Source organism: Athene noctua, chromosome Z (genome assembly GCF_965140245.1).
Source record: "Athene noctua chromosome Z, bAthNoc1.hap1.1, whole genome shotgun sequence".
In the NCBI taxonomy this organism is placed as follows: domain Eukaryota; kingdom Metazoa; phylum Chordata; class Aves; order Strigiformes; family Strigidae; genus Athene; species Athene noctua.
In genome coordinates this window covers 58327256-58344776 of record NC_134077.1, presented here as the reverse complement: position 1 = coordinate 58344776, position 17521 = coordinate 58327256, and the positions used below count along the sequence as shown (strand labels likewise).

General features: G+C 40.9%; 2 protein-coding genes across 3 annotated transcripts in view; one reads left to right on the top strand and one right to left on the bottom strand.

The window, feature by feature from the left end:
- APBA1 (amyloid beta precursor protein binding family A member 1) overlaps positions 1 to 17521 on the top strand; it is a 117055-nt gene that overhangs the window by 63149 nt on the left and 36385 nt on the right. For both annotated transcript variants that reach the window (XM_074931404.1, XM_074931403.1), the window contains one exon: positions 12670 to 13874. In XM_074931404.1, coding sequence (XP_074787505.1) covers positions 12723 to 13874 — 1152 coding nt within the window. In that variant the 5' untranslated portion in view covers positions 12670 to 12722. The remainder of the gene's footprint in view (positions 1 to 12669; positions 13875 to 17521) is intronic.
- LOC141973790 (uncharacterized) lies at positions 2234 to 4325 on the bottom strand. The gene is made up of 2 exons (XM_074932708.1): positions 3098 to 4325; positions 2234 to 2517 (listed from the first exon to the last, which is right to left on the bottom strand). The coding sequence occupies exons 1-2, from the start codon at positions 4323 to 4325 to the stop codon at positions 2234 to 2236; spliced, it is 1512 nt and encodes a 503-aa protein (XP_074788809.1).

Here is a 17521-nt window from a genome sequence, read left to right as displayed (position 1 = left end):
ATCCATCTAGTGTGAATCTTGTGAGTTTTCCCACAGGCATCTTTTGCTTTCCAGGTGTATTTATTAAGGGGTGTGTCCAACACCAGTGGCACTTTGCCCACTGTGGGGAGTTCAACCAAGACAGGTTGTCCTGGGAAATGGGATGGATTGCTGGGATGGTCGGGACCATGTGGGGCTGGCATGATTGCCGGAGGTTTAGGACAGAATGCTGTGATCTTTGGGCATCCATTTTCTCCCCAGTGACTGTTGACGCTGGTCACTGCGTCCCACACCCGCTCATCCCATCCTGGCTTATGTGGTTTGAGGAAGCGTTTTAGTAGACCATTTGTTCTTTCCACAATTCCATTCACTTGTGGGTAATACGAAGTATGAAACACCCACGAAATTCCTTCCTGGGCTGCCCACTCTTGGACCACTTTGGCTGTGAAATGCGAGCCATTATCTGATTGGATCGACTGTGATTTGGGGAAAATTCCAAACCGTTCTTTCAGAGCTTTTACTGTGTTTTCTCCTGTTGCTTTAGAACATGCTTTAGCTTGCACTAGCCCAGACACTATCTCTACACCTACCAGTATATAGTATTTGCCTTCTGACTTTCGAAAGGGACCGATGTAATGGATCTGCCAGGCCTCCCATAGGCCTTTTCCCTCTCTTAAGTGCAGGGGGTCACTCCCCAGTGGATGTCTGTCCAGACGGACACGGCATTGTTCACAAGAAGATACACAAGTTTTACACTCTTCCCTGGTAACTGGCCACCCTCGGGCTTGTGCCTCATAATACAGGTCTTTAATGCCTGAATGTTTCCTTTTTACATGTAGCCATTCTAACAGGCGTTCCCAATTTTCTGCTATCTGAGTGCTTTGTAGGGGAGCCAGCCGAGCTAGTTCATCCACCTCGGCGTTCCATCGGCTCACAGTGGTATTATCTTGCTGATGAGATGCTACCCAAGCTACTGCAAATTTCCCTTGTCTGGCAATGGTAAGAATTTCCTGCCGTTTTTTCTTTTGCCATACGGGTATTCTGTTGACATCCCATCCATTTTGTTCCCAGAACGGAAGCCATTCAGTGCAACCTTTAAACACAGCATAAGAGTCAGTATAGATACAGACAGAAGAAGCATACTGAGCCTCGTGTTGGAAAACACTCCACACAGCAACTAATTCTCCTACTTGTGCACTACCTTCTCCTTCGGTAATGATCTGTTCATTGGTGTCTATCCGAAGTGCCACAGCTCGGTATTTCCAAATTTTTCCCTCTCGCTTTGATGAGGCATCAGTAAACCAGACATTTCGCAATTGTTCAGAAAACAGAGGAGCCACTTGTATTACAGGCAAAAGCTCGGGTGTTTCCCTACTCGGGTCTACCTCATCTTGAATATTTAACACTTGTGGCTCCTTCAGTTACAGAAAAGATTTCACAATAATGTTCTATTTGTGCATACCATTTTTGCACGGAGGCTCTCTGGGCTACTCCGTCAGGGGGTGGAGTTCCTGACAAAACTGCTTTGATCGCTTTAAATGGACCTCTGAGAATTACAGATTGTTGCCAAATGGTGCGTTCGGCTTCTCTTAGAGCTAGACTGACTACAAATAGATCTTTTTCCCAAGTGGTGTACCTTTTTCAGTGTCTTTAAAGCTACAAGAATAAAAACCAATGGGCCTAACAGGACCCTCTGAACCCTTTTTTCATAAGTGAATGGACAGTCCACTCTTGGCAACTCCCCATTCAATTTGAACTGGATCTGTCGGATGAATTGGACCCAGGGCTTGATAGGCAGTCGCTTCAAACACAAGTAGTTGTAAAGCCTCGTCATGAACCTGAGTCCATTCCCACTGAGCTCTCTTTCTCAATAAGTCATACAAAGGCCTAGCAATAATTGAAAAATCAGGAATGTGTTTCCTCCAAAACAAAAGCAATCCTAGTGCGTGTTGCAAGTCTTTCTTTGACCCTGGCATCTTGATCTGATTAAGAGAAGAAAGAGTATCTGGGAGAATGCACATCATACCTCCTTTCCACCAGATCCCTAAAGATTTTACCTCACTTGAAGGTGTCTGTATTTTCTCAGGGGGGATTGTCAATCTTATGCTTTCTAGATGGGTGATGATGTCCTTCTGAGTTTCCCTAACTTCTTCTACCTGACTTTCTCCTATTAGTACATCATCTATATATTGATAAATCTTTACCTCTGGTTTTCTGGGAATTGTTTCCAGCTCTTGTGCTAGAGCATGGTGAGCTAGCGTGGGGGAATGCTTATATCCCTGAGGGAGTCGTGTAAAAGTGTACTGTTGCCCTTCCCAGGTGAAGGCAAAGCGATCCTGGTCCTCGGGTTGTAAAGGGACCATGAAAACATATCTTTGACGTCAATTGTAGCCGTGACAGGGTGGGACCGTTCCTGAATGGTTGCTATTAATTCAGCAATGTTTGGTACAGCAGCTGTTAGTGGACCTGTGTTGGCATTGAGTCTCCTGTAATCTATTGTCAATCTCCATTTGCCATTAGGTTTTTGAACTGGCCATGCTGGAGAATTGAAGGGGGAGTGAGTGGGAACTACAACCCCTTGTTTTTTCAGATCTTCCAGGACTGGTGTAATTCCGTCCCTTGCTCCTAGAGGCAATGGATAGGGTTTAACATTTGTCACTTTAGAGGGAGGCAGGGCAGGTGCTGCTTGCAATAAACGCACCTCTTTGTCTGTGCCAATTGCCTGATCTGGGAGACACCAAAGGACCACGAGTTCCCCTGAGTGTCCCTCCATTGTCTACCCTTCAAAACATCTATGCCTAAGAGATTTGTTTGGAAAGATCCTATGGCTACCATAGTGTTGACTGGGTTTTCCTCTCCTGGTAACCATAATTTTACTGAAGTCATAGGTACTGACTGTGTTTTTCCAGGGCATTTAGGACAATTAAATTTTTGGATGGAATTGCGAGTCCACATTGTTCCACTTCAGTCCATGTTAATGCGGTAATTTGTGCCCCAGTATCAATTAAAAATGTTACCAGTCTTTTCTTTGGTCCTACAGCAACAGTAATCAGTAAGTCTCTTTTTGTGTTGCAGGTGAGTTGTCTTACAAACATCCATCCTCCGCATCCCCCCTCACCTTTGGGCCTGGTTTCAGTTCTTTGGGACGGTCCACCAACAGGACCATATTTTCTCCCAAAATTAATCAATTCCTGGGCTACATCTCCCCATGTCCATACTTTCTTCCCTGGCCGTTGATGGTCAGGGGTCACTATCCCCTCCAGAGCGGCTGTTATTCTTTCTCCATTAGGAGTGTTTTGAATCTTCCCTTGCAATTGAATAGCAGTGGGTTTCAGGGAGTCAGGGAGTCCTCGTATCAGGGGAGTCATCCTCTCTGGGTCCACAGGCATCATCATCGGGGAGCCTTGGTTGGGCATGAGCTCCCAATCATACATCATCTGCAGACAGGCTGCCTTCTGCACACTTTCCAGTAACTGATCCACTGTACCTGTTATGGCAAGGGGATCTCCCCTCTCCAAGGGGTTCAGCCCTCCGGCCCAGTATGCAGCTCTCTGAGTCAAAGACCATGGGGCTCGGCAGTCGCCAGTGGTTAGAAACACACCCGGAAACCAATATCCTTCTGCTTCTTTCTCAGACAATAAAATTCCATCCCCTCCTGACAGAGACACTCTCCACACATATTCTGTCTCTGATTCTTTTGCAGTCCTTGAAAAATCTTTTTTCAGTTTTGCCAATTCAGTTGCTGTAAATGGGACTTCTTTTGTGATAACCTGAGGACGGTTATCACTATCGTCCTCATATAGATACTCTGTTTTAACCAGTGGATACATGTGGGGGTAACTTTCTAAGGTTTCTTTTGCCTTCTGCAAATCTCCTTGGGGATAGATTTGACGTATCCCTTTCTCCATAAGGTTCACTTCTGCTTCGGCATGGTTATCTGTCTCTGCCAAAATGTATTCTCTCAATTCATCTCTCAATATTCTATTTTGATCCCTTTCCTCCTCTAACAACCCTTTAGTATCTCTCAATTGGTTCTGCAGGGTCTGTATGACCATCTGCAGTGAGTCTATTACAGCATCAGCTTGACTAGACTTCTCCTTTCTCTCTTCCACCACAGCTGCCAGACTCGCTCCTAGCACTGCACGAATTATAGCTTTTTCTTTCCCCTTTCTAACCTTATCTTCCTTCTGCAATATCCTTATCCGATCCACCACACTCTGTGGTTGGAACCAGTGGTTTTTCGCCCAGTCTCGCCCCTGAATTGAGGGACGGGATCTGTGTGCCTCCAAAAGATCATATAATATATCTATTCCTTCAGCCTCTGAGGGCGCATCATCACAGACCATTCCTTTCCCTTTTTCTGATACAAAGGAGACATCGTCCTGAGAGGGTCAAACCTTAATGTCACATTTCCCCTATTCTCTCCCAGGAGACTAAATGTGAATCTCACACAAAAAGCAATGCAAAGGAATTTTCGTCCTGAGAGGGCCACAACTTGATAAATAACTTTCACCTGTTCACTCTCAAGAGATCACAACTTAACCCAAACACAAATGTAACATCACTGTCCACGCTCTCCCTGTTTGCTCTCAGGAGATGACAACTTAATATAAAGCACAGAAAACTTTCACCCTGAGAGGTTTGCATTCAAGACAACAAGGTAACACAGCACTCTCGTCTCAAGGGATCCTGTCCGTGACACCAATTTAAAAAATGTCCCGATCCGATATCAGGGAGGGTTCTTAAACAATCCCGAGAGCGAGATTAAGGCACAAACGAGGTCAGATGCTGCATAACCTTATAAACTTTATTTTCTATAACAACTAATAAGAGCGATAGGACAGAGAGGAAAAGAAAGGAAAAGGTCGGAATCCCTAAGCAAGAACACGGTAGAGGCGCAACTAATTACCACCACCACGACCAGGGATCCGGCGATGTTCTGTCAGCCCGATGATGCTCCACGTTCCTGGCTCCGAGTTGGTTCCCCTCTTTGAGTTGGTTCCCCTCTCCGAGTTGATTCCCCTCTCTAAAGGAGTACGCAGTCTGTCTTTTGTATAGTCCCTGTCCCCACAGTTTGTCCGCCCCTTTCCATGGGGCTCATTGTTGTAGGTGCCACCCCGTGGTCCTCCGTGCGTGCATGCCCGGGTGTCCATGGTGGTCGTGCTGGCGAGGGGCCGATCTGTCTCGCCATGGTTTCCCCTCCACCCGGCTCACGCTTAGACGCAGCTCAATGGGTGACTGCTGAGACTGCTGATGTTCTTGTCTAGGGCGGATGTGGTTTTCGTCGGGGACTATGTGTCTCCTTCAAGATGTGCTCCTTTATGCTGAGTCAGGAAGTGGTCGTCGTGGAGACAGCGATGTTGAGACATACTAAAAGTCCAAAAAGTTCCTTACATGAGCAAGAACATGGTATGATCCTAGTACTCTTGTTATCTCGTGAGTGATGATACTTCCAGACTTCACAGGAGAATTGCGTGACTTGTTCAGGTTTCTTTAGTTATGATGTCAATTCAATTTAAAGAGATCTTTAGGAGCTGATATAAACAATTTTTAAATTGGAAGCAGAAATTCAAATTAATGCCCTGTAATCACAGAGTTAGTCTGAAATGATGTGGTTTAGGAAGTCTGCTGCTGACACATGTTCACCCTTTCCACCACAGAATTTTATACATTGGTGAGAGCCAAAGTAGATTTAGAAACAGCACAAAGCTAGACTCTGATGTATGATTTGTCTTTGAATTACTCAGGTACACACTGTGGCTTAATCCAATTCACTTCCATTCCAGTATGGTTTGTGTACTCTGTTCATTATTGTTCCATATGGATCTCTGGTGTTAAGAACATAATTTTTAATTGTGTTATATATGGGGAAGTTTCTAAACAGTAGATGTAGTTATATCTTTCCAAGACATAGGTTTTGTTTATTTTTCTGCTGCTGACTTAAATCCTGTGATGGTCCTGTTCTAGTAGCTCAGTGGTTCTTTGGTCATAAATTCATGAGTTTGCTTTTTTTTCCTCTCTCGTGCCCAAAATTTGACTCCTTGTGTGCTTTAAGTTGTGGGGAGATACTAATGTTAAGCCTGAGTCTTGTGCCACAGTGCTTGATCTTTGGCTAGTTGTAGTTCTCTTGTTAGACATGGGACTTCTTTTAGATGCCATGGCTGAGATGATGTTATAAGCATGCGCTAACTCTTTTTTAATAGCAGTATTTCTTTACTTTTTGTTATGAATTTGTGTACTCTTTTAGGCTAGTTGTGGTCAGAAAATACTGATACTGGTAGAAGCTAGCTGCTTTTGAAATTTACATAATTTAACTAGAAAACAAAAGGCTTTTCAGTTGAACATGGAGTAGTTTGTGTTTTAAAATTTGCTCCTACTGAGTTCAGAAGCAGACCTGGGACTCAGAAATGGAAGCTTCCAAGATTATTATGAACAAAATTGGAGTTAAAGACTGCAGAAGATATTAAAGGCAGATTTGTTGAAACTAATGTGTTTAACTTGTTTAAAATATTACAGCAATACAACTGTTCCACAAGCACTTGTAGAATATATTGTGTGCAGAACAATATTGTGCATGCAGCTTTTCTGCTTGACAGTTGCAATATTATGAGGGTTCATAGTTGTTCAGCCTCATCATTATAAACCAATGTGTGTATGTGTGTGCACATGGTGGGCTGTTTGTGTCACTTCCAGGTGCTGCTTTCACTGACTGGCGAGAAACATACCTTTCACAACTTTTTTTCTTTAAAGGTGTTTTGGATGAGCTTATATAGCACATGGCAGCAGAAGCAGGTTTCCCAGGCAGGTTACAGTTCAGAAAAGAGAGTCATCTAACATGGAAGAGGAAGGGAATTCTTTCTAAGGGGTCACTGCATATGCTGTTAAGTTCTCAGCTATTTTATACCATAGTGTTATCAAAACTTGGTAAATGAAGAACTTTCTAACACTCAGTTTAGCATCAGAAGGCAGGCACTACGGGGTGCACAGGGGATGGTTTCTCACTGAAAGACAAAGGCACAGTCATTATATACATTAAAAGAAATAAATATTCCTGTAATTTCTGAGAAATATCTGCCTATTTCCAGGAAATCTAATGCATATGTTAATACATTGGGCAAGTCTGCTGTAATTGGGGAAGGGTCTCTGGGTGGTCGTTTTGAGGTAAAGAACCTGGCTGAGTTTACTCATATATGGTAACTCCAGGTTTGGATCCCTCTTTGGTACGCAGCCTCACTTATCTGCAAAGTTTATACAGAGGGACCTGTTACGGTTTGGTTTGCTCCTTGACACTTATCTTGTCTGTTTAGCATGCAGACTCCCTTACCTTCAGAGTTTACAGTTATACAAAGGGGCTTGTTGTTTGTATACTAACTAGTAAGTTTTTGGTATCAATAGGGGTTCTTCAAAAAAAAAAAAAATATTGAAGATGCGTCTCAGAGACATATGTTTGCTAAAAGACTATGCTGGTCTCTTGAAAAGTAGCTTGTGTTCCTATGTCTTGTTGAGTGTCCTGATTTCAACTGGGACAGAGTTAATTTTTGTTCTTAGTAGCTGTAAGAGTGCTGTGGTTTGGATTCTGTATAGGCGAGCAGCAACACAGCAAGCAGCTTTGTGGTGTTTGGCCGCCCCTCAGATTTTAACTACAACATTGAGATAAATGTATCTGTACCAGTGAGACATCGGTGTATTGCTGGAGTCTGGCAAAACATAGATGCTTTGTGAAATTCCTCAGAGAATGTGCCAAGGCAACTTGCACTTGGGGTAGGATGCCTTTGCAAATTCAGTCAGAGGTCTCTCTGCTTCTAGTGTGATTTGGAGTTATGGGTAAATATGTTTGAAAAATAGCTATTTTTTTATGGAAGATATTGGTAAATATGTCTGAAATTTCAACGGAAGTCAAAACTGGTTTTGCTTACATGATCAACTAGTATACTAACTTTTCTCCTGCAAAAGTTATACAAAATAAGAGGAAACAGTTATACTTCCCATAAATGCAAAATGCAAATAATTTTTTTTAAAATGTATGCAGGTAAATACCCCTCACAATGATACAGGCTAAGGCTGGTGGGGCCAAGGAGCAGCTCTGGGGCATGGCCCAGGCAGCAAAAAAAGGGACAGCAGTGCCTGGAGCACTGTGAATAGTCCTGAGAGCAAGGGGAGGGCAGGGACTGTCCCCTCTGCTCAGAGCATGTCAGACCCCACCTGAGTACTGCCTCTGCTTTGCATCCCCAATACAGGAATGACACTGACAAACTGGTGGGAAGTGAGGGGAGGCCACCGAGATGGTGCCTTTGCCCTGTGAGGAGAGTCTGCAAGGACCAGGGCTGGTTCAGCTGGGAAGAGTGACGGCTTCCAGGTCATCCAACCAGAGCCCAGGGAATAGAGGAGATGCAGTTGTGGTCTTCACAGTAGTGTGACAGGAGAGTGGATTAGAGACAGCTGGCACATGCTGAAACAGGGGACATTCAAACTGACTATAAGGAAGAAACATTTTACTCAGAAGGACAGCCCAGCAGTGGCACTGTGGCCCAGACAGGTTGTGCCATCTCCAGCCTTGGAGGTTATCAAGCCTCAACTGGGTAAGGCCCTGAGTAGCCTGATCTGAGCTCCAACCTGGATGCGCTTTGGGCAGGGCTTTGTAGTGGAGACCAACTATGGTCCCCTCCTAACTAAGTTATCCTGTTACCCTATATGTGACAAAAAACAGCATGTATATGTGTGTGTAGGTGTAGCTGACACAGCTTTGTTCTGAGATGGTAACAGTAGTACGCATACCTATCAAGGAGTGTGATCTTTTATTCCAAAAAGTCAGGGTTAGGCTGTGGAAATATGATGCATAGTGCTCTTACAAAGTAAACACTAAAAGGCATATTTGGAATAATAATGATTTTTTTAAAAGCTTCATTTCTGCCTGCATGCATAAGAAAGCAAACAATTGTACAAGTGGACTTGGGAAACAACAAATCTGAACACTCATATTTTAACCTTTTATTATTATTATTTTAGCCTTTTCCTGAGCAGCACTGGGGCATGGGTGTTATGGTCTTGCTCCAAGGTGATAGTATGCCATTTGGTAGTGTTATAAATACTTCCTTTTTAAATAAAAAGTAGCACAGAAAAAATCCTTAAACTTGAAGCTTTTTCTTTATGTGCTTGAAAAATATGTGCAGATGTTTAATTTTTCTTCTTTACGGGCAGAAAGATAGTTTAACCTTCAGCAAAGAGCTAGTTGCAGTAGTAATACAACCTCTGATTTCTCTGTTTTGGAGACAGATTCATCCATCAAGTCCTGACTGCAAAGCTAAGAGTGCTTACAGAGCACTTTCCTATATATGTTTGATTACTGGAGCACAGCTGCTGTTCTGGGTAATTAATGTGAGAGTATAATACCTTTCAGATGGGTGCTGTGTCTTTATTTCCAAGGTCAGATGACCCTTGCTTATATTCTCGTCTGTCTATGGCATTTTATATAAGTTATTGATCTTCGTTTGTTTGCTGGAAATTAAGTGCTGTTTGGAGGCCTGGTGAGAAAAATCAGGCAGACCTTGTATTTGCTTGAGGGAGATGCTACTAAGAATTGAAAAATGTGGGGTTTACTAGTCTTCCAGCTACCATGTATGAAAAGGGTTTTAGTGCTTCTAACCCCCAACCTTAATAGGTGGTTCTTTAAATTACTGTTCTAAAGACTGATTGTTAAATAGTCAAATACATGTACTTGACTTAGAAGCTTACCTTTCATTGAAGGTTGTTTGGGCTTAGGTGGCATAAGGGCATTTATTCAGATCTACAGTTTTGTAAGTAAACTTATCTTTTAACAATTAAAATGTCTCCTTTTTTGAAAATTTCAAAATACATTTGAAAATAATATTTCATTGTTTGCAAAATTAAAAAGTGAAATTAAATTGAAATTATTGGAGGAAGGGCAAACAGAAGAGGACATTTTTCAGTGAAAAGCTTTAAATTTCCTTCTCACCTCTCAAAGGACACAACATTGAAAATTTCAGGATATCAATATTTGAAATTAACGTGAGATCATTCTTGAAACGAAGTCAGTTTTACAAGTAGACCTTTAGAAACTCAGCTTTCAAAACTTTCAGCTTCCAAAAGGAAGATGTTTGGGTTTTAGCAATATTTTGTATGGTTTGTAGTCTCTGTAATTTTTTTCTCACAGCTAGACATATCAGTGATGCTGTTTGTCCATAGGATGCATTATGTTGCAAGCCTGTATTGAGAATTCTGAAACACAATTGTCATAAATAAACTTCTGTTGTCATAAATATTGTGACATTTGATACCTTCTTTGACTTGAGGTACAGGTAGTTCTCATACAGCTGAATTTTGTCTTCTATTCTAACAACATAATTCAGTTAAAGATGTGGCAAGATACATGATAAAGATTTAAGAAAGTTGATCATCATTTTGTGTTTATGTGTAACTTAGTTTTCTTTCAACTTGTAGTGCCCTTTTTCCTGTGAGTGCGAGTCAGGGGCTACTCCAAATGCAACAGATTTAAGGTTGAATTTTTAAGCAGTCCTCTATTTTAGCCTAATGTCTATGTGCAAAGCAATGGAAATTTTATAAATTACCTCAATGGAAGCAGGAAATCCTGCTTGGGATGGACTTTTCAAAGGACTGTTATGCCTTGGCATCTTTACCTTTTTATGGGCTTAAAATGGAAAGCTCTCTAATATTACTGTTCTTGTTTACTTAAATAATATATCATATGCTGTGGAGAGGAGAGTGTTTAGTTTGTTAGTTCTGGCACACACCTGTATTCTGCCCATTTTTTCCTGATTTATTGGAAGTTGTAACTGGAAAAGACTGTACCTTGTCACTGAAGGCTTCTTACTAGCATACCTTGTTTAGCTGGAAAAAACAAAGTTTTTCATAGTTATTTTGAAAGGGGGTTAGCTAGTTTGTGTAAAACATCTTTATCTGTTCAGTTAATGTGATTTATTAGCTCTTTTTGTACGTGTATTTTTTATACTGTATGATATACTATATATTTTTCTCCCTTGTGATGGGGGTGGGAAAGGCAACTGAGTGGGATATCACATCCCCTGTCATGCACCAGCCTCTAGGAAGACTGAGAGGCTGTGTGATGCTTAATTGCCAGCTGGGATTAAACCACAACAAGAGGTGAAACAGTTTGCAAAAGCTATGTATGAACTTTTTCTGAAAATTAAAAGGTCTTGGGCCAAGATGTATTTTTTTTTTCCTTTTTTTTTTCCAAGGACTCCTACATTTTAAAGGCTAGAACAATTAGGTATAACAAAGACAAGGAGCACTGGCTGAGCTGGAAGCTGCACCCACTAGATTTCCCATGGAAGTATAGTGCAAGTAACTCCCACCTAGCCTTGTCTGCCTGTCAGCTTTTCTGATAGCAGGCAACTGAAATTACTGTTGCTTTCTTGTCACAGGAAGTTACTCCAACTGCACTTTTGCACAGAGCTCATTTAGTCAGCAAAGTGTCAACTGAGCCTCCTGGCTTCAGTTCAGTTGATTTTGTTAAAATTCTACTTTACGTTCATGTTAATGTTTCTAATTTGTAATTGACACATTCTTTTATAGATCCTTAAAGTTAGAAGTCTTCCAACAGGTACCTTTTCTTTTAGTTCTTATTAATAAGTAACAGGCTAGAACTGTCTTTTACTTATGGATATGTGGCTTGATTTGGGGACCTAAAAGGATGTAAAATGTCCTTTTTATGACACTACATTTTAAAAACATAGAATAAGGTTCAAAATAGCTGAAGCTGTTACATAAAAATGAAACCTTCTGAGCTGGATAGGCCTGTTTGCTCTATGAAACTTGTGGAAGCTGTGCTGTATTCTTATGGAGTTTTGCTGTTTCTGTGGCCTGCATATTTCTTACTGTTGACAGATCTCTCTAATAATTATATCATCTTTTGAGAAAGTCAGCAAGGCTAAGATGCTTCACTAGTCTCAATGGTGGTCATGGTTATGAATATTAGTAATGTCCTTTCCATGTTTTGAGAAAGATTTTTGGTGCAGAAGCCATCCTAAGTGATTATAGATACATTCCACGAAGGTAACTATGTTCTATCTAGCTGTCATGTGCTATTGTAGGGAGAAGGAACAGGTGCTTTAGACACCCCGAGAGTACATTTTCGTTTCTAATTTATTTTTTAAGAGTGCATAGGGTGCCTAGCTGAGCTGAAGATGAACTGAAGAAGTGTAGTATGCACAGCTGTCATGTTTGTGAGCAATTGCAGATGAGACTAAATATGTCATTTTACATTACAGCATCCTTCATTTGCACCAAGTTGGTGAGCTGTAGAGAGAGTGGTGGAGCAAATGTAGAATATTTCTGTCATATCTCTATCCTGGCAAAAGTTAGCTTTTCTAACATGTACCTGCCAACATCTTTGATATGCCACAGCAGTCTGTAGAAGCATCTCCCAAGAACTGCTTGAAAATGATTCTTCCACAAAGAATTTGTTTGTAGAAATGAGAATGACAGTCCTCAAGGGGATCGTTGTTGGTTGCTGCTGTTGGAGATCATTTGCATGGCAGATAATACTGTTGTGCTGTCTGTCGTCTGACTTCAGAGCTGATGAAGTCAAACGTTTGTGCACCAGGGAAGGAAGGGAACCTTTGTTGCTTCTGTTTATTGACTCCGCTTTTTTTGTAAGAGTAACATCAGAGGTTTTTTTTTATTTCTTTCCAGCTGTGATAGACAAAATGTCAGTAGAATAAGTGACCTACCCACCAGAACTTGCCATGAACCATTTGGTTGGACCACCTGAGGGGGAGGTAAGTGAAGAGCCAACAAATGGAGCAGTGAACGAGTCAGTGGAGGCTGACCTGGAGCACTCAGAGGTGGAAGAGGAACAGCGGTATGCAACTCGCTACCCAAGGCATACAAACAGCAGCCAAGGGGTCCTGGCTGGGCAGGAGGAGGAAGGGATGTTAGCCCGGTCAGCCAGCACTGAGAGTGGTTTCCACAATCACACAGATACTGCAGAAGGGGATGTGATAGCCACAGTGGAGGACAGTTATGACACAGAGAGAATTCAGGAAAATGAGGATGAGAGCGCATATGCGGTGCAGTACAGGCCTGAGTCTGAGGAGTACACAGAGAATGCTGAGGCTGAGCATGGTGAGGCCATTCATAATAGAACATTGCCCAATCACTTACATTTCCATTCCATCGAACATGAGGAAGCCATGAATGCAGCCTATTCGGGTTATGTCTACACACATCGGCTCTTCCACCGAGGAGAGGATGAACAGTATGCTGAGCCTTACGCTGACTATGGACTGCAAGAGCATGTGTATGAGGAGATAGGAGACACGCCAGACCTCGATGCTAGGGAGGGGATCCAACAGTATGAGCGGGAAAGAGAGGAAGCTGACAATTACCGCAAGGAGGCACTTGGTGCCCGCCTTCACCATTATGATGAACGGTCTGATGGAGAGTCTGACAGCCCTGAGAAGGAGGCAGAGTTTGCACCCTACCCAAGAATGGATAGTTATGAACAAGAGGAGGACATTGATCAGATTGTAGCAGAGGTGAAGCAGAGCATGAGCTCCCAGAGCTTAGACAAGGCAGCTGAAGACATGCCAGAGGCAGAGCAGAGTTTGGAGCATGGTCATGCTCTTACTGGTGGTGGGCATGAAAGTAATGGCCAGCTCCCAGCTGGTTCTCGAGTTACATCCAGCTCAGGAGAATCTGTACAGAGGTACAGCAAGGAAAAGAGAGATGCAATTTCACTGGCCATCAAGGATATTAAAGAGGCTATTGAGGAGGTGAAGACAAGGACCATCCGTTCTCCTTATACCCCTGATGAACCTAAGGAGCCGATCTGGGTGATGAGGCAGGACATCAGTCCAACCAGGGACTCTGACGACCAGAGGCCACTAGATGGAGATGTGAGTATACAAAGTTTTCAACCCTCAGATTATGTCTCCTTCCTTTAATTATTACATTCATGGCAGTGAAGAAGGGTGCATTTTTTTCTTGTTCTGTGAGTCATCCTTAAGTAAAGTATGTAGTGCTTTGTGTGTTTTAAATTTATACTCTAGAGAGCATGTAAGAGGTAAGTACATGTGTTACCAGTGGGCCAAATTTTTCTTTATAAAGCGCTGCTCACCCCAGTTATACTGTACAAGAATTTGTCACATGAAGCTCTTCGTTTTTTCTGAAACAAATGCTGTTACATTTTTTACTGCCATGGAATATTTTAGAATAGCTACAGAACATTTAATCTTCTGTTATCTATCTTTTTGTGTTTCTGTTATTTCTGGGTTTCTAAGCTTCATTTTCTGTCACATAACATTCGTAACAGTTCCATCAGAAAACTGTTGATATTCTTTATGATGGTATCATAGATCAGATTCATATTCCAGAAAATTTGCAAGTTTTTTGTCCACTTGCAGGCTCTAAAAGTGTGTTATAAACCTCAGTATATTATTACTGTAAAGTGTATTCACTTTCCAGCACCTAAGTATCAAAGGCCATTGTTCAGATTTACAGCATCAGCATTTCTGAAATTCTGTACTTCTGGCATGAGGCTTAACTTGTATCAGAGTCAGTTCCCAGTTTGTGGTTCCAGCTGCCTGTATGATAATCTTCACTTGAAGTTTTATGGGTTTTCTGCATTTCTATTCAAACAAACTCATAAACAACTGTTAACTGCATTAAATTTATGCCTGATATGAAAAGAGCTGGTAGACTAAATTTACTGGCCAAAAATAGTCTATCATATGGACCCATGCTATTATTTCAAGGATAACTATACATAAACATCTGCTTCATTGTCTTTTTGCTGTGGAATGGTTTTTGTGACCTGTGTTTTTTTGGAAGAACACCGAAAATAGAACTTTCTATGTGTTGTTTGGTGTTTTAAACTGAATTATTGTAATATTCTAGGAATGCATCAGAACTATCTAAAACACCTCAGCCTCTGCAAAGGGAATTCAGATGGTGATAAAAGATCACATCATGTAGATCTATGACAGACTTCTGATTTTTTTAATCTGTCTTCAAAATGATGAAGTCTAATATTCTATAAATGAGGAGAGATTTTTGGAGCATGGTGTTAGAGTTGCTGCAAAAATCTGCAAGCTGATTGAGACAAGTAGCTTCCAGATTTTATTTTTCCTTGAAAACTCTTGGAATCACAGTGATGAGTATGTTTGGGTTGTTTTTCTGTTTCTTCATAACTTCACTGAAACTTTTTTAAAAAAAAACCTGTATTTCAAAACATTCTACAAATATTTTAAAATTAATGTCTGTCACAGAGTTGATTAGCAGTCCTGTGGAAGGCTAAAGCAGTCTTTACTGCTCTCTCTGTACAGGAGAACAATTATTTTTAATTTAACTTCTTTAAAGATTTCCAAAGTCTCTAATTATTTCTCTCCCCTTTTTCAAATAGATCACATTACTCTTTTGTTGGACATTTTGTTCACCATTTTGTCTGTGTTTGTAAGTGCTGTCTTTAAGAGGATCAAAGAACTTCTGTTGCTTCCTGATGGCCTGATTGTAACACCCAGTACCATGATGGTCTCAGGAACGTTAGGTTGGGGATCCTGAGAGCATTGAGTCTTTCTTGAAGGTGCTCCAGCTGCTCTCCAAAATCTTGCTGCACCTTGAAGAATTTAACTTTTCTAAGGTATGCTGGTAGGACTCAGCCTAGTATGTCATATAGTAAACAAAAAAGAGGTTTCTGTCTGTCTGTAGTTAGCTATTCAAGTACACAGGGGTTTCTGGTTTGCACCAAAAATTAATTTCTCATTCAATATTTTTCATAGTTTGTCAGATAAGAACCTGACTGAGATTTTTCAGTGCTGGCTGTAACCAAAACAGTGATGTATAATAACAGTATAGTTCAGTGCGAAGATAAATAAATGATGGATGTAGATGTGCAGACAGGCTGTGTTCTTGGAAAGAGGAAGGAAATTAAGCAAATAGTTTAGAAGATCTGCAGCAGATGGAGGGGAATAGATGCTATAGAAGAGGAGACTTGTGACTGGATACAGTTTTTCACTGAACATGAGGTATGTATTTGCTTTACTGGATTCTTTAATTCAGATTCCAACTCATGAACAGCCTGCTTTCTTTAACAAAGCATTCCTAGAACTGCTTAGCAGTAAATTGGGAAAAAATTAAGTTATGTTGACTAAGTGACTATGAGTGATCGATTGTAATAAATATATGATTGAATCCCATTCATCTAAATGTAGATTTTTCTTCTCTTTCCCTTGGGGAAGAACTAGCATCTCAGACAGGAGCTTTTCAGTGTAACCAGTATATGCCAGAGATGTTATTCAGTCTAATTTGTAACATTGGCCTGGAAATAAGAAGGAATTACATAAATAGTGTTTTATCTTTAGGCAGACATAATTTTTTTCCCCCAGAAGTATCAAGAAAATGCAGATAAGTGATGCAAATTGTGTGCTTTTATTACCTGCAGCTATTTTGCAGTCTACTTTGAAAATTGTACATTGTTTTATAACAAAACCAGTTTGCTTTTACAGATTGAATTTACTTGAAAATATCTGTAATCATTTTGTGTTGTTCATCGTATCATATTGAAACTGGTAAGACTTCTTTAGATCCAAATAGCAGTCACTTTTTATTCAGCTAGGAGCTATCCATGAGATCATTAAATATGACAACTTCCTTTGCCTTTATTCACAAGAAAGTGACTGTTACTCCTCAGTGCTGAGCATTTGGGTGATACATTCACAGCAGAACGTTCGGTAGAATATCAGTGGAAGTGTCCAGAGACTATTTTGAGAAGCTAACAATCCAGAAGTTTCAGCTAGCATGTGGCTGGGTATAGTCTGGGACTGTTAGGAAAGACATGCAATGACTGATGGTAAGAAAGCTACTGATCACTGTATCTGTTTTTAAGATGCCCTGTTTTCAGGTTTATTCACAGTTTACCCAAAATTTCAGTCATCATTATGTATTTCTTCTCTAAATAAATGTTTGGTGGGTGTATGAAAAGAAAATTGCTCACAGCCCATGGACAATTCTACTGTAATAAATTCTGGTAGTCCTGTGATGTAGGAGACAGGTAGCAGACTTCTGTGAATAAATAAACAGTGTACTGTAGTACCTACTTAATATTTAACAATGGAGAGCATTTGCTGTCGTGTGCCTTGTGTACCCTGATTTAGTGGTGCATGCTTTCATTTGAATAAGAGATGGTCTGGATATCTAGTTTGTGAAGAAGGTGTTGTATTTGTGTATTTAATAAAAGCTGAAAAATTCTCTCACTGTCCTTTGAATAAATGCAGTAAGGTTTTTTTTTGTTTGTTTGCTACACTATGAGATATAACAACATATAACAACATGCTACACTATGAGATATAAGCAACTGACATATATTTCCAAAACCTGTTTATCAGAAAACTTTTTAAACCAAAGCAGACCATCACTTGGATATGCCCTTGTGAGGATATCTCATTCAAATACAATAGCAGTTAGAGCCGCACAGCTGCAAGAAATGTGACATCAGGAAACTGACCCACAAAGGAAAAGACTGTGGAATTGCAGTTAGGTTGTGTTT

What these genes read in the sequence shown, in the direction of transcription:
- LOC141973790 (XM_074932708.1), bottom strand. Translation starts at nt 4,325, where the DNA reads ATGGTCTGTGATGATGCGCCCTCAGAGGCTGAAGGAATAGATATATTA. An exon ending in AACTGAAACCAGGCCCAAAG is followed by an intron (nt 2,518 to 3,097) that starts GTGAGGGGGGAT and finishes TCAATTCTCCAG; the next exon opens with CATGGCCAGTTCAAAAACCT.